The sequence below is a fragment of the Harpia harpyja genome, chromosome 8 (assembly GCF_026419915.1).
Source record: "Harpia harpyja isolate bHarHar1 chromosome 8, bHarHar1 primary haplotype, whole genome shotgun sequence".
Lineage (NCBI taxonomy): Eukaryota > Metazoa > Chordata > Aves > Accipitriformes > Accipitridae > Harpia > Harpia harpyja.
Window position 1 is genome coordinate 52,439,932 of NC_068947.1, and position 21,102 is coordinate 52,461,033.

Genomic DNA, 21,102 nt, shown 5'->3' on the forward strand with positions numbered 1-21,102 from the left:
TGTTAGCCTGTGGCAGAGAATGAGGAAGGGAGGAGAGGTGTGGATTTCCAACAGTCATGAGGCAGTGTGAGGAGAGGTCTTCTTGGATTGGTGAGTGGATAAGAAGTTGGGATAGTGTAAGGAATGCTGTGAGGTTATATGTGTGACACAAGGAATACGAAATCATTGGGGGAGGCGTAAGGAGAAGTGTCAGCCAGCTGTGCCGGTGGAGTAGGGATGTTAGCTGGGGTTGGATATGGTTCTCTGTGTTGGGGCAATGTGGAGAGCATTGAAAGGCAAGAGTAGGAGAATTACAAAAAGGCTGACACCTTCTTGTCTTCTTCAAGGGAGGCCAATGATGATCATCACTGAGTATATGGAGAATGGAGCGCTGGATACCTTCCTCCGGGTGAGAGACCCCAATCTGTAGTAGGCTTGTGTACTGCCGGAACTTGCACTTGACCTGGATTTAGGACCCTAGAAATAAGATCCAGACATCCACTTACTTTCTGCTTACTAACATGTCCAGTCTCAGCAGTTGAAGCTTGATGCCATCCAGTTTGGTCAGTGTCCAGAGTGCTGTCTTTGGCAGTTGGAGTGCAGATGCTGAATGATGACTCTGGAGACCACTACCAGTCCCTTAGTGAGAATCTGTTGGGTCCTTTGGGTTGCAGCATTGCCTTTTTCCTTGTTCACCAATGCCCACTTTTACAAGTTGGTGAGGCCAGTAACTAGAAACCAAGCAGATTGATGTCACTTGACCAGGATCTTCTCTCACTTCTTCTTCCATGCAGGAGAATGAGGAAAAATTTAGCTCTGTACAGCTCGTGAGCATGCTGCAGGGAATAGCCTCTGGCATGACCTACCTTTCAGAACACAACTACGTGCACCGGGATCTGGCTGCTCGCAACATCCTGGTAACACGCAGTCTTCAATGCAAGGTGTCTGACTTTGGTCTTTCCCGAATATTGGAGAATGATGCAGAGGGAACCTATGAAACGAAGGTAATGCAAAAACAATCTTTCACTCTTGTAAATGAACTGTAGTCTCAGGGCAATTGGGATTCTGCCAGATAAGAATGGCAGAATTTCTTCACAATAGGAAACACCAGATGGGGGGGAGGGAAGATTTGGATGGAAAATCTCTGAGGAAAACCCATAGTAAAACTGCAAGTCACAGTGTGGATGATTCGGAAGGTGGTACTTTTCTGTCTGGAGTCCATGTTGATTTTGTTTGCAAAGAGATTCAGAGGGATTGTGGTTTTGAAAAGAGAAGCAAAATAAGAGGTCTGATGTTTTGGACTCAACTAAATTTAGCTTTGAAGACAGCCCTGCTGTGATCAGGGGTTTGGACTAGAGACATCTACAGGTCCCTTTCAATGAAAGTCCCAATGATTCTAATGTCTGGTGTCATCCAAAATAGGGCTGTGACTGGTGTCAGGTTCTTACTTCCACAGCAGTGGTTTTGCGTAGCATTCAACTGAACAGGGGCTTAAACTCGTTCACTTTCCAAGAACGTTTCTGTCCTCTTGAGAAGTTTCCCCAGGGGTGGTTACATGTCACTTCAAGTGAAGCAGGCCCAGTCTTTGAACCACTTTTTGTAAGCTCCTTGCATGGAAGTACTGGAGAAATACAACTCAATGATACATGCTGGATACACTATGTCTCTGCTCTTTCACAGGGTGGTAAGATTCCCATCCGATGGACAGCCCCAGAAGCCATCGCTCATCGGATTTTCACATCAGCCAGTGATGTCTGGAGCTTTGGAATTGTCATGTGGGAGGTGCTGTCATTTGGTGACAAGCCATATGGGAACATGACCAATCAAGAGGTAACAGACACTGAGCTCAAGTACTGATTTAAAAAAATAAACGAGTCATGTAGGCCCAACTTTTGTAGATCTCCCTCAGCCTGCAGTCTTGACATTCTTTTGAGCACATAACTACTATGTCTTCCTCCCTGCTAAAAATCAATGCAACCAAGTCAAGGGCAGTAAGTGTTTGGGCCTCTGAACCACGTTCAGGTGTCAACAGCAGTGTGCCGAATTAAAGACTGGTTAAATCAGTCATGGCCTTTGGGTCTGGAGATGGTTTCTTTCTCTTCTTCCTCTGGCTCTGGACTATTATGTCTGGTCTCATTCCAGGTTCAGCACATCAGTGGGGTTAGCACATGCTGTTGAAATTATTCCTCAGAGTCTGGTTCCCCTTTTCTCACTGGGCCTGTGCTGCGATCATTTGGTCCTCACTTCTCATGAACACGTGCCCTGAATGGCAAATGGGAGCTAAGCGAGTAAAGGATTGAAAGTACATGCATATGCCACTTCACTTTTTGACATCCCTTAGGTCCCCTGATCCTTTGCTGTGCTGCCCAAACCCTACTTCATACACGTGTAATCTGCTTCAACCCCTCCCTGACTGCACGCTGTGCAAAATGGTGAACCCCACAGAGGTCTCTGGCTCTTCTTTCGCGCTCTCCGCTCTTCTTTCGCGCTCTCCGCTCTTCTTTCGCGCTCTCCGCTCTTCTTTCGCGCTCTCCGCTCTTCTTTCGCGCTCTCCGCTCTTCTTTCGCGCTCTCCGCTCTTCTTTCGCGCTCTCCGCTCTTCTTTCGCGCTCTCCGCTCTTCTTTCGCGCTCTCCGCTCTTCTTTCGCGCTCTCCGCTCTTCTTTCGCGCTCTCCGCTCTTGGCCAGATTTGTGTGTCCTCTGTGCAGGTGATGAAAAGCTTAGAGGACGGGTACCGGCTCCCCCCACCTGTGGACTGCCCGTCTATCCTCTACGAGCTTATGAAGAGCTGTTGGTCACACGATCGGATGAGGAGGCCTCACTTTCAGGAAATCCGGGCACAGCTGCAACATTTCATCTCAAGTCCCCAGCTGCTCCGGCCAGTTGCAGACTTTGACCCCAGGTAAGCAGGCTGTCACTGGAGGAGGAGAGGTTAACTGGGAGATTTTTCGCCTCCCTGGCTCCAGCAGAAGGAGAGTTAGTGCTAGCGATGCAGGCTGGCAAGAGGCACCTTGAGCGCTCTGTGCGCAGAAGGTGGCGGTCGTCTCTCCGTCGTGGTGACGGAGGGCATAGCCATTGTCCTGGGCAGTCTGACCGCGCTCCGCAGAGAGCGGATAAGTTGGCCTAGCCCTGGCAGAGGGTGCTTGCCCTTCCGCTACTGTCTCATAGTACTGGCCGTTTAAGGTAGTTGCAAGGCTAATGAGGGTTTTATCTATCTTTAGGGTAACGCTCCGGCTCCCCAGCTGCAGTGGATCTGATGGGATCCCCTATCGATCCATCCCCGAGTGGCTGGAATCCATTCGGATGAAGCGCTACATCTCCAACTTCCGCACTGCCGGCCTGGACACCATGGAGTCCATTCTGGAGCTCACTGCTGAGTAAGGGCAGGATAAGATCCCCCAGGGCCCCCCAGGCTAATAGCTGTGTCGGTGCTATCTGAACAGGCACTCGTATTTACTTGGAAGGCTTCTCTCTGTCCTTCTCTATAGTTACGTGGAAATGGACTGGCTTCTTGCCCCAAAAGGGAAGAATCAACCCAGAAGAATTGGGATCAGCCCAAACTGTGAGACTAGTTCCCTAACTGTCCATGCTTGAGGCTCTTCAGGGGCCTGTGTTGCTCTGAACTCACATCAGACACAAACAGCAAAGGGAAGCAATAGGCGGCAGACAGTTCTCTAACCTGACCATCTCCCCACCCTTGCAGGACTTTATAAGATAATTTTCTTGCCTTGAACTCCACATGGGCTAGTGATATCCCTCCCTCCCCATCAGCCAGGCACTGTTCTATCATAGAGCAAAGTCCTTCTGGGCTTGTTAGAAGGACTCGGATGCTTTACCAACACAGCTGTGTTCCATTGTAGGGTCAGGGATGCATGTAACTGCCCTGGCTGGAGCTGGCTATAAAGCAAATGAGCAGGCACCCAGCAGGGACAGACCTCCTAAAGGGTTGAGCCGTGGCCCCTATCACAAGCTGACATGGACAGAGTCCTGATTTAATGGGAGCACAGGCCTAGGCATGAGGTGGGAGAAGCCAGCTGACTGGGTGGGCAGAGGTAGCCGGGGAAGGGCAGGAACATCTAGAAGTTTCTTTTCTCTAGGGAAAAGGTAGGCATAGGAGGAGGCACTGAGGGAAAGGAAGCTTTCTGAACTAATGCTTGATAACTGTTTCTGCCCTTACCCACATCCCAGTCCTCAAAGAACAAGAACAGCAAGTAATTTTTTTTTTCCTTTCTTTTCCCATTTCCTTCAGGGACTTGAAACAGATGGGAGTGTCACTTCCAGGCCACCAGAAGAGGATCCTGTGTAGCATCCAAGGCTTTAAGGAGTGATCAGTCATTGCTTGCTTAAGCCTGCTAAATGCCCATTCTTACCAGATATCACTTGGAATCATTCCTATGGCAATTGCTTCCAAATGAGTGACTGGGCCAAGCAGAGCAAAACAGCCAGAACTGAAAAGGCTCATGAGGCAGCACCACCTGCTCTCATTTCTGTTCCCCCTTGCTTTAGCTCTACAGCAGCCATCAGTACGTTTCAGAGCACTGGTCTTAGAAACTGTTCTCAACTCTGTCTTCTGTAGCCTGTTCTGTGCAGCACCGAGTAATCCCTGTAGTCCACGTACTGGAGTTTCAGACCCTCAGTATATGACATGGAAACAGAAGGATATCTACAAAGGAGGTTGGTAGGTAATGTTTTAAGATTGGAGATGAGGGTTCAGATAGACTGGGACATTCAGGGAACATGCACAAGGACACAGGCATGTAGGGATTGGGCCCATTCCCTCCCTGGCATACATCCCTTCTCACTTCAGCAGCCTTCTGTCTTGCTTATTTTACAACAGGAACAAACTATTCAGTCTTTCACAAGGCTGCTGGTAAGGAGTATGTTTTTTAATTCAGCTATTCTTGCCTTAAACACCAACTTACAGTGTACTTCTTTCTTTGGAGGAGAAGCTGGGAGTAGCAGCACACTGCTGCCACTTGCATGATCATGTAACCTCAGCATGTTGCTGTTTTGCACATGTACAGTTCAGTGGGGAGGTTTACATCTCTACAACCTGCTTAATATCTTTACCTGTGCCATGGACAGCAAACCCTTTAGGTACTCATTTTTCTCTGCCCCTTTTTAAAACAGAGAATAGTCTTGTTGACTGGATAGGGTATTTGTAACAGAAAAATGTGTAGGTGGTCTGTCTTATTCCTTCTCTGTGGAGGAAATGTTATTATTTATCAGGTCAAGACAGTTATCAACTGTAAATAATATTTTGTAAATAAACCTGTGGCAGAGCAGGCTGTGTTGGAGTTCTTTGGCTTATTTCAAATATGACTGGAACCTTCAGCCTATGTATTGTAAATTCTGGCATGGTCCTTACATCCATGTTTAGTTGTTTCAGCCAATGGTCTTTGTCCATTTAACTGCAGATTTCATGTGGAAATACAGTTGTGTTAGGGTTAAAGGATACATACACAGCTGGTCACTTTAGACTTTTTTCCTCTAGACCCAGTTACAGCTGTATCCATCCATCAGCAAAGTCCATATTTTTACTGCTCCTGTATTTATTCCTAAACCATAAGAAGTATTGGAAGCTACTGCTGGAGTTTGATGAAATACATGTGAGTAGTACTTCCTTCTCCTGCAGAATAGGCTGTCTGGGGGGGAATCTCACTCTGTTGTTCCTAAGACTTTCTCCTAGCCTGGGAAGAATAGTCACCTCAAGATTTATTTTTCAGTGCTTGAGCTAAGTCTAGGTTGGTAAAGAAGGTGAGTGCTAGCCATTCAGCAGTTAACTTGCTGTAGATAGCTATTAGTGTTTCCATAATTGTATCATGCTCCAAATTCTTCAGGCTACAAATTAACTCTCCTGGGAAGGTCTTGCTTAATGATAAATGACAGAAGGGTTAAGTAGCAGAGATCTAAAGAACTGCAACTTAAAGCAAGAAGTTTCTATTCAACATGAAAAGCAGCAAGTATACACAAGGAACTGTAGTATACAGGTACCTCAGTTACTCAAGTCACTGCAACTGTAGTAAGGGAGACAGCTGACAAGATAAGCTCTTACTGTGAGTCTTGTTAGTATATCAGTCTTAGTAATAGGTGTCTTTAACATGAAGTACAGATAATAAATAAAGTTGCTACATGGTAGATATCCAGGCTAGAAGATAAGCCCTGGTGAGGCTGACACAAGATGATGAGCTTGTGTCATGCATATGTAAACTTTAGCCTATCCTTGCAGAAGATAGAAAATTGGGAGTGGTTGATACATCAGATAGTTGTGCTGCCATTCAGAGGGACAGGAGAAATGGGAAGAGAGGAGACTGATGAAGCTGAACACAGGGAAATGCAGAGCCCTGCAACTGGAGAGGAATAGCCCCATGCACCAGTACACGCTGGGGACTGACTGGCTGGAAAGCAGCTTTGTCAGAAAGGACTTGCAGGTCATAGTGAACAGCAAGTTGCACTTGAGCCAGTAATGCGCCCTTGTAGCAAAGGCGACCAACAGTATCTGGGCTACATTAGCAAATGCATCACCAGCAGCTGGAGAGAGGCAGTTCTTCCCTCTATTCAGCATTGGTTAGACATCAGAGCATTGTGTCCAGTTTTGGGCTCCCCAGTACAAAGAAGAATATGGACTTATTGGAGCAAGTCCAGTGAAAGACTACTATGATTTTTGAAAGGATTAGAGTATCTGACATATGAGGAGAGGCTGAGAGAGCGGGGACTGTTCAGCCTCAACGTGAGAAAGTTTGGGTGGCTCTTATCATTGTGTATAAATACCTGATGGGAGGGAGTGAAGAAGAAGGAGCTGCACTCTCCTCAGTGGTATCCAGTGAAAGGAGAAACAGTGGGAACACATCAAAACACAATAAATTCCATCTGAAGGCAAGAAAAAAAACTTACTGCGTGAGTTGTTAAACACTGGAACAGGTTACCTGGGAGCTTGTGGAGTTCTTGTCCTTGGAGGTATTAAAAAACTGACAGGGTACATTCCTGAGCAACCTGCTCTGGCTGACCCTGCTCTGAGCAGGGAGGTTGCTTCCAACTTCAGCTGTTAGGAGCTGCTGAATCAGCTGGCCTGATAGAGAAGAGGCTGCTCAGTTCCATGTCCTCAGGTACAGCCAGTAGCAAGCCTGAGCATGTATTCCCCATAGGCACCCATACACACAAAATATACATGTATATAATATGTGCATGTATATATATATATGCATGCACACTGTACTTGAATGGCCTGAGGCAGAAAACAGCAGTCATGCAAGCACAGCACAAACAGCCTGATCCCATTCCCTTCTCTGGCTGATCAGGATGAACCTGTTAGCAGGAAATACATACATACATACATACATACTATGGATCCCTCTAGTGCCTAAGACCAACTATCCAGTAGCTGGCTCCACCAGCTGGAGCCTGAGCTGGTCTCAGCTGCATGTCCTGGTGCCAGGAAGGCCTGCAGCCTCGCTGCACGCACACAAACACACAGAAGCCTGCTGCTAATTAGCCTTAGAGATTGGCTCTACCCAGCAGCTGGCCCAGGATGGGCTGGTCTCCCAGCCACCTTACACATGGATGCAAACTGTTCTCCGGTAGCTGGTTCAGGCTTACCAGTAGCTGACTTCCAGACCCGAGAGTAGCTGGCTTGGACCTCCTGGGAGCTCTAACAGCTGACTCTCAGACTGGCCTTTCCAGCACCTGGCCAGTCTTGCAGCCATGCCAACTCATGGCACTCAAGTCTCTTACCCTACAAACTCACCAGCTACTCTGACTTGATTTTTGCTAGGCATTACGCAGGGACATACACACCCACACAACATGCACGCAGTCAGGTATTCCCAGTTGCTGGCCCTTAAACATCCACATGCACTGAACAGAGTTCCTTCATACATGGGAGGGGAAAAAAAAAAAAAAGAAAAAGAAAAAAAAAAAAGAGTTTAGTAAGGCAGCAGGACAGACTGCACTGATGACACACAGGGCATGGCCAGACAAGTGTGCTGCGTACGTGCAGCCAGCCCCTTCTGTGCCCTTTTCCCCTCAGCTTACCCACGCTGCTTCCTCTCCTTGATCACTCCCTTTCCCTGCCTTTGATTCTGGCCCTACACATCCCATAACAAGCGTTGTACAGTCCCGAAATGCTCTTCCCCCGTACCCCATGCCCCTCAGAGGGACTAACCTCCATGTAATCCACAAGGTGATCCAGAGAGCCCTTCCCATTGACACCGCTGGACAGGTTCCATACCCAGGCAACCAGGGTTCTAGTCCTCTGATAGCTCTGCAAGGAGCTGGGGTAGGTAGAGTGCTTCTCTCCCCTGTCACTGTTTCTCTCCTCTGTGCTCCTTGGTGTTTGTGGGCAGGAGCTTTTAATCACATAATCTAGAAACGACCACTCAAAACAATGCCTACAAACCAGCAAGAACTCAGATAAAAAAGAAAGCAAATGTACAATTTGTTTATTCTCTCATCCTATAGGAAACCTCAAAGCATTTACTAGATCAATTTGCAAGGAGTCATTAAAGATTACCCCAAAACTGGCAACAGAACAAGAGTAGGTTTCATGTCTTTGAAGTGTAGAAGCATTGATGCTTACCACATAGAAGAGTTTCACCTGCAGTGACCAAGACAGTATCATGCTTAAAACCATAAACACCAAGCACAAACACTTTCCGAGTAGCAATAGTTAAGGCAAAGCAAGCAAATTGACCACTTTATTCCAGTCTGATGCAAGTGGATTGTAATAACTCACCTCCCAGTGACACATCAAGCAGACTACAATCTTGCTGTATGGAAATGCAGCCTTCCACTGCTTTAAATGAGCGCTACTCTTCAGGCACAGAAAAGTAGGAAACTAAACAGTTTGAAAAGGAGACCAAGAGGTGGAAAGGCCATTTTCAGACTCCTCATCTCTGGAGGCTAGGTGGAGTAACAACTATACATTCCCTACTGCTCAAGACAGCAATTCTCATGGGTAGTTGAACAAATACAGCAGACATATGTTAATGGAAAAAACCCACATTTTATTGAATGCATACAGTGGTTGGACAGTGTAGTTATTCAAAGAGTTTGTTCAGTTTGAGAGTTTCTAGTCCAGGAAATGGGGCTCAGTGCAGTAACACTTAGAGCCAAACAGTACATTGCAATTACACTGCAGCTTTCACTGACAGCAGTGAAAGAATCCCTACCGGAACGGGGAGACGTTCCTCAGTCTGCTGAATCCTCATCCACGCACTGAGACGCCTCCTCACCATGTGCTGCCCGTCCTTATGACAGTCTTTATTTGTAAACATGCATTCTTTGGACTGCTCTGCTACTCTGGTGCCCAGCCTGGCTGTCCAGAAACCACACTGGGCAACAATTCATTTCAGGGAGGGAAAAAGATTTAAAAAAAAAAGTTTCCAAACTCAGAAACAGAGTAGGATTCCAAACATTGCCAGTTTAATCTGGCTAAGGAAAAAAAAGTGACAAGACAGTTAGCCAGTAAAATCCATTAGAGACAGAAAAGCTATAGTAGGTTAGCTTTCTCCAGCAACGATAACAGAGATTCCCAATATGTTCTGCCTCCACACTCTAACCCAGGAGTGAGGGAGGGGGCAGGGGAAAACATCCTGATAATGAGGTGGCATAAGAAAAAAATAAAATCGAAGAGAGAAGTGGTGCCAAGATGGAGGCTTCCACCTTCCAATGTCAAATCACTGTTCTTGGCTCCGTGGAACAGAACGCTCAGCCCTTCCCAGCACCTGCCACCAGGTCATTCTTGCTACTTCCACCAGGTGGTGGTGGAGGTCTGGTCCTTCTCCTCCAGTCTTGAGGGAACAGAGATTGTGCACTCACCTTCATCACAGCCCCCAGCCTGGAATGCACTGTGGCCAGGAAGTGGCAACAGGAGAAGAGGTCTTTTCTTGGTGGGTGTGCAGAGTGAAGTCTAGGAGAGGTGAATCCTACATGAGTAAGGAACTGTGCTGGCATTGTCTCCATTGGAAGCAATCTGCCTTGTCAGGCAGGGGGTAGGACAATGGCGGGGAGGGGAAGAGTATTGAGTGCAGGGGTCTCAAGGGTATGCCCATTCCAAGCTCCTCAGCGTGCTGTTTTGGCACGAACAGTATGACATTTGATGCACAGCACATGCCCATCCAGCGGAAAGCACCCGTTCTCGTCTGCTTCAATGGACAAGGGCTTCCCACAGTCCTAAACAGGGAAAGAAAAGAGCGAGGGAGCTCAATGACAGCCAACAGCAGGGTAAACGCATTCAAGGATGTGAGAAATGCCCCACCGGATCAGGATGACGGCTCACAGACCACCGCTCTGTCTCTGATGTTGCTAATGGGAGATACTATTTTGAAGGAAGAGCAAGCCCCTTCTGTGATCCCACCATGCTCCCCCGGTACACACAGCTGCTGTATTAGGGATGTTAGAGACTACAACCCTGCATAGTCATTGTTCATGGACTTGTGGTCTGTGAATGTCTAATCGTTTTCTGAACCTGCTTCAAAAATGCTCCAGATTCATTCAAAACAACCTTAGTGGTTGGTCAGGATAGACAACAAAGGTGCCCAGTTGCTGGTGACAGGCATGGGAGAGATGGGAGGAGTGGGGCCACCAGGCTTACCTCACACTTGTAACATTTCATGTGGAAATTTTTCTCCAGTGCCACCACACGCACTGTCTCATCCTTTCCAGGCTCTGGCATGATAGGCTCACTACAGACTGAGCAGCGTGGAGCATACTTCCTGCAACACACAAAAATATGGAGGAGACCATGACCACCGTGGTGACATCCAGTGCAAGTTTCTCGCTGCTGTACAATAGTATTAGCAGCAGAGGAATAATAAATCACAAAGAAGTTTAGGTGGGAAAAGTCCTTAATTGCTACAAGGTACATTGATGACTCATTTTTAACTTCATGTCCAACAGATCACATGGGCAACCCAACCCCACACTGCAGCAAAATTAAACAGGTGTGAGGCAACGTGCCTTCTGTCAGACACCACGTGCACGTGCTCTCTCCGTACCTGTGGTAGTCATCCACACAGTGAGGCTGGTTGGCCTGGTCCACAATAAAAGAAGCCCCCTCCAGAGGGGTATGGCACATCACGCAGGTGAAGCACTGGGGATGGTATGAGTTACCAGTGGCCTTCAGCATCCGGTCTGTGATGGTCTGTTTGCAGACACTGCACTTTTCCAAGGTCCCCTGAGCCCAAAGGAAACAAGTAAGACACATTAATCCAATCCCCCACCCCTGGGAGGCTACACCACAGACAGGCAAGATGGAAGGCGGAAAGAAAAGCAAGAGAGAGCAACCACAGCAAGCTCAGCTCTCTCCAGCAGCTTTTATCGCAGTGACTCACAGCATAGCAGTCCTCACAGAAGGGCTTCTCATCCACGTTGTAGAACTGCTGCCCCTGCAGCTGCTTCTCACATTTGAAGCAGGTGAAGCATTCCACGTGGAAGAGGCAGTCCAGGGCCCTCACAGCTGGCTGGGTTCGTGACAGGGGCTTCCGGCAGAAGCCACAGAGCTCTGTCAATGGAAGAAGAAAGGGATTAGGAGAGACAAAACCCCACAACAGTCTTAGTCCTACTGCTGTCCACTGAGGGAACGCACCAGAAGTAGCAGCCTCTGCTGGGGGTGGATGCTCCATATCCTTCATTAGTTTCTGGGTCAACATCTCCAGCTCTTCTACCTCCTTCATGGTCAGACAGGAATTTCCCCTAGGTGGATCTGCACTGGAGCCTGCGGGTCTATGCTGCAGGAAGAGGAAACATTCAATCGCAAAGGACAGATATAGACAGACTCCTTCCCACCCTGTCCCTAATAAACCTACTTCTCTTGCCTTTACTTCTCTTGTCTGTCTCTCTCTAGGGAACAATCTGCCATCCACTGTGCTTGCTTCCTTCCACCTTTACACAAAGTCCTACTCCTCTCCACTACTGTCTCTAGTTACATCTCTCTTTCAGATGCCTAACAGCTTCCCCTAGCCTGGGCCAGACCCTCCCTCCTCATCCTCCAACTTCACTCCCAGTGCTGCTGTGCCTGTTCAGAGACACTGGTCCCATGGCTCTAACCCTTACCATGTCTTTTGCAGCAGCAGGTTGTTCTGTGGGACGTGGCTTCTCCTGCACTTGGGGTCTTTCCCTCTGCTGGGCATAGGTGAAATTGGGAGGCTGCAGCCGAGAGGAGGGACCTGAAGGTGAAGGGGCTGTGAACTGAGTCTGAAGGGAGGTAGGATATCTTGTAGAGTTTGAGGGAGCCATGGGAACATTGGCACCTGATTTGGACCCAGACTTAGGAGAGCCAGCAACAGGGGGTGGGGTGAATTTAGGGGTAGGCTGAGCAGAAGGGAGAGAAGGGGGTGGAGGGACTGGTGCTAGGGGCTCCTTGCGTTGCTGTGGGGCTGCCCATGGGGTTGGGGAAGGGGTCAAATCCACTCCAGGGGGCTTGAAAGGTAAGCTTCCACTTGGCTTTGGACTGAACTTGGAAGGAAAGGAATGAGGAGTATCTTTGGGTGCAGATGGTATTTCCACATGGGCTTTTGGGGCCGATGGTTTCTCCAGAGAACCTGTGGATCCTGGAGATACCTGTAAAGGGAAGCATCAGAGTTATCAGGCAGTTATCAGCAAGGTGGAAGAGAAAATATCCTGTCTATAGTAGTAAGTCAGCAGCAATCCCAGACCCACAACACTAAGAGTTCCCACACTGTTACATATTTAGCAGTCCTGACAAGCCGCAAGATCTATGCTTTCTGGTCCTTCACTTCTGCGCTATGCTTTATCCAGACATTTTAATCTTCAGTAGCACCCTTCTCACTCCCTCCGTTCAGCAAACCAGTCATCTTGCCTTCCACCTGTGACATTCTGGAGAGCTCACCCGGGATTTGAAGGGGTCATTCTTCTCCATGTCATCCAACATTACGGACAGTGAGTCAATCTCAAGATCAACGCTGCTCATCTTGCCACGTACCTATACCACCATCCACGAGGAAAGAGGGAGCAGAGCACATTACAGGAACAGCCAGAGAACCAGGTGTACCCCCTTACAATAGCAGATTTTGACACTTTGGACTGTGGTACAGATCTGCTCCTTGCTTTGAGTAGATAGCAAGTTGGTGAAGATGAACAGGGCACAGTCTCCAAGGTCTACAAACAGTGGGAAAATGCACAGCCCAGAGAAACTCACAGAGAGATTTAGGCGGGAAAAGACATCTGGAGATCTCTAGTCCAACGCCCTGCTCACAGCAGGGCTAACTCCCAAGCTAGACCAGGTTGCTCAGGGCCTTGTCCAGGTGATTTCTGACCATCCCCAAGGATGCAGATTCCCCAGCCTCTCTGGGCACCTGTGCCAATGTTGAGCCACCCTTGGAGGGTAACAGGGTTTTCTTCTGTCCAACGGGAATTTCCGTTGCCACAACTTGTGTCCATTGTCTCTTGTTGTGCCCCAGTAAGAAGAATGTCTTCTCTCCAGCCCTCCTTTAGGTACTGCAGACTGCAGTTAGATCCCTGCCTTGGCCTCCTCTTCTGCAGGCTGAACAAACCCAGCTCTCACATCTCATGCTTCAACCCCCAATGATCACTATGACCCTTTGCTGGATTGCATCTAGTTCAATATTCCTCTGGGGTTATTATACTGTGGAGCCCAACTGGAAACAGTCCTCCAAGATAAGATGCAGCCTCACTAGCACCAAATAGAGAAATAATCACTGTCCTTGTCCTGCTGACTACACTCATGAATGTAGCCCAGCATGTGGTCGGCCTTTATTGCCACAAGGGTGCATTGCTGGCTCACTTTCAACTCACTGTCTACCAGGAACCCCAGGTCCTTCATCTGCAGAGCTGCAGCCCAGCCAGTTGACCCTAACCTATGCTGGTCCATGGGGTTGTAGCATTTTCTGCTTTCCCAAATCTCAGGGCTTCCTGCTGCCAAGTTCAGAGAGTAGCGAGAAGCTGTCCCAACTCACAGAGCACCACAAGCAACTATACCTCCCTTGACCTCACTCACCTGTGGGGCAGGTACCTTGCTCACAGGTCCTTCATCAAACATCGGCGGCGGAGGAGGAGGAGAAGGAAAAACTTCTTCTGGGGCTGGTGGAAAAGGCTCTTCAAAGGGTGGTGGGGGTGGGGGAAAAGCACAGTTTGCGGAGAAACTTGCCTCCTCTCCAGGTGGGGGAGGAGGTGGCAGCGGCAGGTCTATGGGGAAGAATGAGAATAAAAGCAAGTTTGGATCATTTCTTACTCTTAGCCAGTACAAACCCCAGGAGGGGTCTTGAAGGTACTACAGCAAGTAGTTCCTCAGTACCCAGGGGACCCCAGCACCTATCAAGGACAACTGAACTCCACAGGCTGGCTTTCACCTTGTCCAAAGCTATTTGCCATCATACAAACTTTCTTCAGTAGGTACTGCAATCAGTCACTGGGAATAGTTATTGTATAACTGAGACACATGTCTTACTACACCCTTTCCCACTCCTCCTCTCATTCTTTAGTCCCTAGCATATGCTTCTCTTGCCAGTAACTGGCTCGGATTGCTGAATACAGAGCAGCATTAGAAGGAATGCCAGAGGACAACCCAGGACCCTGAAGAGCCTGCATTATTACAGGAGAATAAGCTGGCACCTCACAGCTGGCTAGTAAGTGCTACAAGAAACAAGTAGGGGGGAAAAAAAAGCAAGTCAGACCAACTACCCCTTATGCATACGAGGAATCATTGAAACTGCTTTATTTTTCTGGGAGATGAAAACAGCTTTCCTTTCCTAAAATGTCCCCGTACCAACACAGATTAGGACATGAGAAATTTTCCAGAACCCTTTTAAGCAGGCTGAAAAGCACCAGAGTGCCTCAATCTCCTAGAAGAAAACCCCATTGCTTCCACCTATCGATATTTGCTGAAGATATGGAAAAGGCAAAAAAAGAGACATCTTCTACTACAACAGTCAAATTAACATGAATCCTCCTCCCTTCACCATGTATAGAAGTTGTCCTCTTATCATCCAAGCAGCAAAGAACGCTGAAGAGGAGGCGAGAGGCATAACTTCCACATCCCTTCTTCTGGGCACCCACCTCTCTTCCTAGCTAGCCCTAACCAGCAGTAAGGTGAAAGACCATGTTTTTCACGCCTGCTACTCCATGTGCAACTTTTAACAGGAGTAATCGAATTGTCTCATCTTTATACCCAGCTGTTGTCAACAGACTTTATAAGGACTTCTCATCTGTAACCCAAGGGAGACGATACTGCCCTTTCAGAAAATGAAAGCCAAAAATCTTATTAGTCAGTGGAATGCATAAACTGCACTGGTATGCAGCACCTCTTCCAAGCCTTCTTGTGCCACAGAAATTCTGCTTGTATGGGGAAGTAATACTAGGCTGGTATTTTTTCTTTGAAACTACAGTTTGGGATCAAGCTTGTATACGCTTGCCTTTTGGTTTACTGAAATGACAAAGAATACTGCAGAAATGAAGCCCTGATCTGCTGTCACATTGTTTCAGATGCACTAAAAGCCTGTTTTATGAATTACTCATACAAACAAAAAAGTTCCCCACAATGTTACTATACCAGATTTATACAATGATCAATACTAAATATAACATTCCTACAGCAATACTAACTTAGCCGTCCTGTCATTTAAGACAAAGAGACCAATTTCTGTGGCTTTATGTTACACTACTGTTTGTGTGGGGAGTGTATAAGAAAGGGAGCGAAGGATTGAAGAGATGCATTTCTCTCATGACTGAGTTTTGGTGGTTCATCTGTACTTCAGGTGTCTCGCTGGCAGCCCTCACCTGATGGTGACACAGCAGCTTAAGCCAAATGGTTCTTTTACTAATCTTTCTGTCAAGTTAGTTCCTCCATAATAAGCTTTATAAGGAAGGGACAAGTGGTGCAAACAATACCCAATCTTCCACTCGCACTGTGTATTGAAAAATAATTTTTAACATCCATCTGTCTACTTTTGTACCTTCAGGTAATGTATTTGTGTCAGTTTGAGACCTTCCAACAGGCACATCCCTAATCCACACAACTATAGCAGAAAATCATAAAGCCTAAGATAAGACCTTGGATTGCAAACACAAGATTCCAGCCAACAACGTATGAGAAAAAGGCCACCAGAGTTAGCTGGTACAATTCTAGGAGACAGAAGCACCAACATGCTGAAGCCCTTGTGACTCAAGAAATGGAAAAAATGGCTTAATAATTTATCTCCTCTGAGCACAGGACCAGCCTTCCTACCGTCAGGTCAGCTGCCCACTAATTTAGCATGCTAACCTAGAAAACATCAGTGTTGCACAGCCTACGCCAGACAGTGAAAGGGAAGAAATTTAAATCAGCAGTTAGCATTATCTGAACATGCATGTCCTGACTGAGGATAGAGTCTTGGGGTAATATGCAGCACCAAGCATTAGCAAGAGGTCCATAGGGAAATTTCCAGTGGCTCCATGCTAATCAGTTCCAACTAGGGAGCCACAAAACCAGGAACCTTCTGCTTCTTAGAGGACACAAAACCAAGCAACCAACAAAAAACAAAACAAAAACCCACCCCACCACCACAGGAAATAAAAAAAAAGAAAACCACACTGAAGCAAGAAGTCACTGCACAGGAAAACACACCCAACCCAAACCACTAGGAAAAAGTATAAAACTCTACCAGCCATAGAAACTCTAAGTCTCACTTCCTGTTTATGATTGCTTCCCCCATTTTTTTCATGCAATTATTTCTCCTTCCCCACCTCCAGCAGCAAAGATGGCAACTGCAGAGTCCAGGAGAAGGGTCTCTACAGTGAGAAACAACAAACTTGTGCTAAGATGAATCAACAAGAAAGAGAACAGCATGATTCATCACCATCAGGGTCAACTTCCCTGCAACATATTTGCTCTCAGACATGCTGGCCAGAAACTGACTGCAGTTACACAATTATGCACTCAGGGAATACTATGAAAAATCCATTGCATTCCTCCAGCATCAGTATAATGCAGGACTGCCTTCCCACCTCCTTTCCTAATGGAGATACTACATCCTCTAAGATCCCTTTACAATCGTTTTATCTCATTCTGGAACCTGCCAGCCTCCACAGCAAGAGTATCCATCAGTTACAGCAGTGATGCCCCTGTCCTCATGTTTAGCCCAGTTACAGACCTTACACCCCGAGAATTTAGAAACGCATATTCGCATCTGCCACGCCAGCCCTCACCTACCTTCTGCTGGCAGGGACACGGACACTGGTGGAATCTCCCCCACCTTCCCTATCTGAGCACGCTGGGCGCCAGCTCCAGGAGGGGGGGGCAGCGACGACTCTGACGCACCCCCAGCCTTGAAGGGGTTCACCTTGGGTTTAGGGGCGACCACAGGCGCAAACTTCTTCTGCGGGTTGTAGAAGGAAGGGGTAGAAATGTTGATACTGACTGTGGATGTCATGCGGGTCCCTGGGGCACCCGGGGAAGCCATCTTCTCAGCACCTGGCAGGAGAGAAGAGGGAGGAAACCTATATGAAGTCAGCCTTGGGCCAGAGGGGAAATTAACAGAGGGAAACACGTAAAACAGAGGGATACAGGAGTTTAAGTCCAGCCAGAGGCTGAGGTGCGTGAGCAGAGCACAGAGCACTTCCAGGATGAGCAGAGGAACAGAAACTGCAGACAGCTCGAATGAGCCAGCACGCTTCCCCGTTTCAGCTTGGTATGGCGTTAACCGCAGAGGGGTTCTTGCCACAGAGAAAACCAACCTCTTCGCTGGAGGAGAACCCTGCGTGCAGGCCCGCTGGAGAGGACAGCGGCGGGCACCAGAGCCAGCGTCGCCCGCCCTAAGGAGGGTGCCCCGCACCCCCTCTCCCAAAACTGGAATTAGCGTTTCCTCTCCCCCGCTCACCCGATAAGGCCAGCCGGTTCCTCTCGACCTCCGCCTGCGACAGCCCCGGTAACGTCCCCCTTCACCGCCCCCCCCAACCCTGGCACATCCCCGCATCCTCCATCCTTTACCTCCAGGCCCCAGCGTGCCGGCGGAGCGCAGGCAGCCGCGGCAGAAGAACAGCAGGGCGGCTGAGGAGCTGCCTGGTGTCACATCCCCGGGCAGAGCCCCCTCCTCCCCGGCTCTGGCCCCCGCTTTCTCCGCGTCCTCCCCACCCCCCCCCCCACCCCCGGCGAGGCCGAGCGCGGCTCCCGGCTGCGCCGCCGCCCGCTCCGCTCCGCCCCCGCCGGGAAGGGCCGGCTCCCCGGACACCGACCGGGACACCCCCCCCACGCTGCCCCCCCGTCCCCGTGGGGTGCCGGGGCGGCAGCCAGCACCGCTGCGGGCGGAGGGCAGGCCCGACCCGCTCCGGTCCGCTCGCTCCCTTCCACCACCGGGCTCGCCCACAGCCCCGCCGAGGCGGCTCTTGCCTCGGGAGGAGAGCCGCAATTCCCTCGGTCCTGCAATCCAGGCCACAAACCTCATCCGTGCTAGAAACCTCCACGAAGCCAGACGCTTTGTTGGAAAGCCCGGCGTGCCTGCAGCCCTCCTAACACCCCAGCACAATAGTGCTTCCGCCAGCAGCGGGGCTCCGTGCCAGCGGCTCCAGTTGGCATGTTCCAGCTGGTGGCCCTCCACGCTGCCGGCCTTTCTCACACGGACAATAACAGCTGCTGGGACAGACAGCCCTGGTGCCACAAACATCCGCCCACCCGCTAATTCACCCGTGGCTGCCGATAAGAGCCGCATGCCCCCTTCTAGGCGCTCCCACGATTCGGTGCAGCGCGGCAAGATACAGTAACCTCTAACAGCTTCCCCAGGTCACAAGCGTGGGACGACACAGACAAACGTGAAGTCCGTGCTGCTCCACTTTTTGTTCCCTTTGTGCAGGGCCCATGAGTTGCATGCGCTTCGACAAACTCTTCTGGGCTTTTCAAAAGGAAGAAGAGGCTGCGACCGTAAGAAGCAGCAGCCAAAAAGCTGTGCTGAGCATTTCCCACACGATCCAGCATGGGAAAGGGCCAAGGCAGAAGGGTAATTAGCAAGGTCTGTCCTCCATCCCTCAAGACTTGTTAGGGGTCAACAGACTTGCAAGTCAGAAGGGACTGACCAACACCCTCCAGTCTGCAGCAGCTTCCCACCAAGCTACAGAAGCTATTAAAAAGACCTCCAGCCTTTCTTTGGAGACTTCTACCTCGTGCTCCACTGTTTCACCATGGTGTAATGAACCACTTGGTAGTGGTTCCACCAGAAGCAACAGCATTATGAGCAGAACGCCACAGTGACAACGTCACTTCTGATCACGGTCCATACCAGGGTTAGTCAACACAGAGACAGTCTTGGGACATTGGCTGCTTCACAAAAAAGTCCTGGCTTTGCTACCAGCAGCTGCTATCTCCCTTAACCCAAAGCAGCCCATTTCCCGGTACGCTATGTTGCACTTAAGGCCCTTTCTGCTCAGGGCTGTCTCCATCCAGCAGCTGCCCCTGCTCGTCCTCACTTCTGTTTATCGGTCCACCCCACACTGACCAAACAGGCTGAGAAAGGCTGGCCTTGGGTCGAGTCACCCCCCCAGCCCTGCGGCGTTGCCAACACCATCTAAGCCGTACCAGAAACACACAGCTGATGCGAGTCCTGTGGCACTGACTGTTTGTAAAAGCTATTGGAGAGGGAGTGTCACACCAGCAGACCTAATCTCAAATCCTTCTCGTCCTCACATTTTCCCTGAGGGGCGAGATTTTTTCTGCCTGCTGTAACAGCATTTAGGATGACTCAAGTGGAGCTATGAAGAAAGATGTCCCCAAAGGACACAGCCAGGATACTTAGTTGCCTCATACACTTTCTCTCCAACAGAGAGCAAGGAGAAGTAGGAGGACAGAACCAAGCGACACCTCCCTCAGCAGCAGGGTCACCTCCCAGAAGGTCCCATGGTGGGTCTACCACCTCTTACGCACCCAGACAGCTTTCAGTTCTTTGACCCCAAGACACCACTTTTAAAAGTTCAGCTCCTTTCCCGAGGTAGCGAAAGCAGGAGGAACCTGAGGAAGCAGAGAGCTGAGTGTTATTTTTCATTTCTGTTGGTAGAAAGCAGTTTGGCTCCAGCCGCACAGGGAGCCCCCGTAAAAGCTGGCCCAGCACTGTGGTCTGACACACCGCGTCTGCTCTTCCCCTGTTTGCCAACTTCCTCCCACCTGAGGAGGGTCAGAGGGAGAACTACAGCAGAAAATACAGACTGTGAACAGATTTAGGAGTTAAGATTATTTTCATCCTCTCATATAGAATAATTCCAGAAAGTTCTCCCAGCTTGGCCCAAAGTTACAAAGCTTCAAAGAGAGCAAAGTCCTATCAGCCATGCAAGCTGCAATGTAGAGCCTCAAAACAAGCGGGCTGGGGGAGGGGGGCATTCAGAGCTATAAACTTCTCCCACATATGCTGGGCTTGCCTCCTCGCTGTGCAGGGGGAAAAAAATTTAAAAAAAAAAAAAAAAGAGGAAAAACTCCAAAAAGCTATGCAAACATATTTAAAACATTAGGAAGTTCTACGACTTTGCAAGCGCTTGCGTCTTCGCTTTCTCAGGGCACTCCCAGAAAGGCAGAAACTCACGAATTAAACAAGTTTCACGCACAAAGAGCCCCAGATTCCTCCCTCTCAAGCACATCTGGAAAAAGGCTCCGTAGGTGCCTCGCTCATCCGTACGCACACAAAAGAGAGCTTGTCCCGAGTAAAACCCGGCAACACCCCCTCCCTCGTCCCCGCTGCCCCAGCCACGCAGGAGCGTTCAGCTCCCCTCCATTTCTACCGGCAGGGAAGAAAACCCACCACATCCACACACACACACACACACACGAACCTCCCTTCTGCGGAACGGCAAAAAAACACCCCAGACCCCACGAGCCCCCACCGTAAACCAACCCCAAACCGAGACGCTTTGCCAGAGGCGACCGACCCTCCCGGCGGGGACGGCCGGAGACCCCCCGCTCGCTCAATACCAGCCCCGGTGCCGCAGACAAAAGCTCTTTCGCCGAGCCAAGGAAAGAGACTCACCTCAGGGGACGAGGCTGAGGGGGAAATGCCGCCCCCCGGGGCTGGAGATGGCGGGGCTGGGCTCCTCAGCCCCCGCACGGCCGGCTGCCTCGGCCCGCCTAGCCTGGCCGGGGGAAAAGGCAGCCGAAATGAAAAGGTGGGGGGAGCTGCTGAGCCCACAGGCTTCCTAC

At 49.4% G+C, this 21,102-nt stretch overlaps 2 protein-coding genes across 6 annotated transcripts in view; one reads left to right on the plus strand and one right to left on the minus strand.

The window, feature by feature from the left end:
• Positions 1 to 5,263, plus strand: part of EPHA1 (EPH receptor A1) — a 35,088-nt gene extending 29,825 nt beyond the window's left edge. Inside the window, exons 13-18 of the mRNA XM_052794563.1 lie at positions 327 to 388; positions 774 to 983; positions 1,660 to 1,809; positions 2,687 to 2,880; positions 3,200 to 3,355; positions 4,228 to 5,263. Coding sequence (XP_052650523.1) covers positions 327 to 388; positions 774 to 983; positions 1,660 to 1,809; positions 2,687 to 2,880; positions 3,200 to 3,355; positions 4,228 to 4,306 — 851 coding nt within the window. The 3' untranslated portion in view covers positions 4,307 to 5,263. The remainder of the gene's footprint in view (positions 1 to 326; positions 389 to 773; positions 984 to 1,659; positions 1,810 to 2,686; positions 2,881 to 3,199; positions 3,356 to 4,227) is intronic.
• A 3,696-nt stretch (positions 5,264 to 8,959) lies between these two features.
• ZYX (zyxin) lies at positions 8,960 to 21,084 on the minus strand. Of its 5 annotated transcripts, XM_052794004.1 has the most exons (11): positions 20,933 to 20,948; positions 19,843 to 19,926; positions 17,143 to 17,403; positions 13,954 to 14,141; positions 12,826 to 12,918; positions 12,030 to 12,536; positions 11,563 to 11,704; positions 11,309 to 11,478; positions 10,973 to 11,151; positions 10,570 to 10,690; positions 8,960 to 10,148 (listed from the first exon to the last, which is right to left on the minus strand). In XM_052794004.1, the coding sequence occupies exons 3-11, from the start codon at positions 17,390 to 17,392 to the stop codon at positions 10,038 to 10,040; spliced, it is 1,761 nt and encodes a 586-aa protein (XP_052649964.1). In that variant the 5' UTR covers positions 17,393 to 17,403; positions 19,843 to 19,926; positions 20,933 to 20,948; the 3' UTR covers positions 8,960 to 10,037. The 5 variants fall into 5 exon arrangements, with proteins under 5 accessions (XP_052649964.1, XP_052649963.1, XP_052649966.1 ...); XM_052794003.1 differs by lacking the exon at positions 19,843 to 19,926 and having other exon boundaries at positions 20,933 to 21,084; XM_052794006.1 differs by lacking the exons at positions 19,843 to 19,926; positions 20,933 to 20,948 and adding an exon at positions 18,369 to 18,939.
• Positions 21,085 to 21,102: the final 18 nt, after the last annotated feature.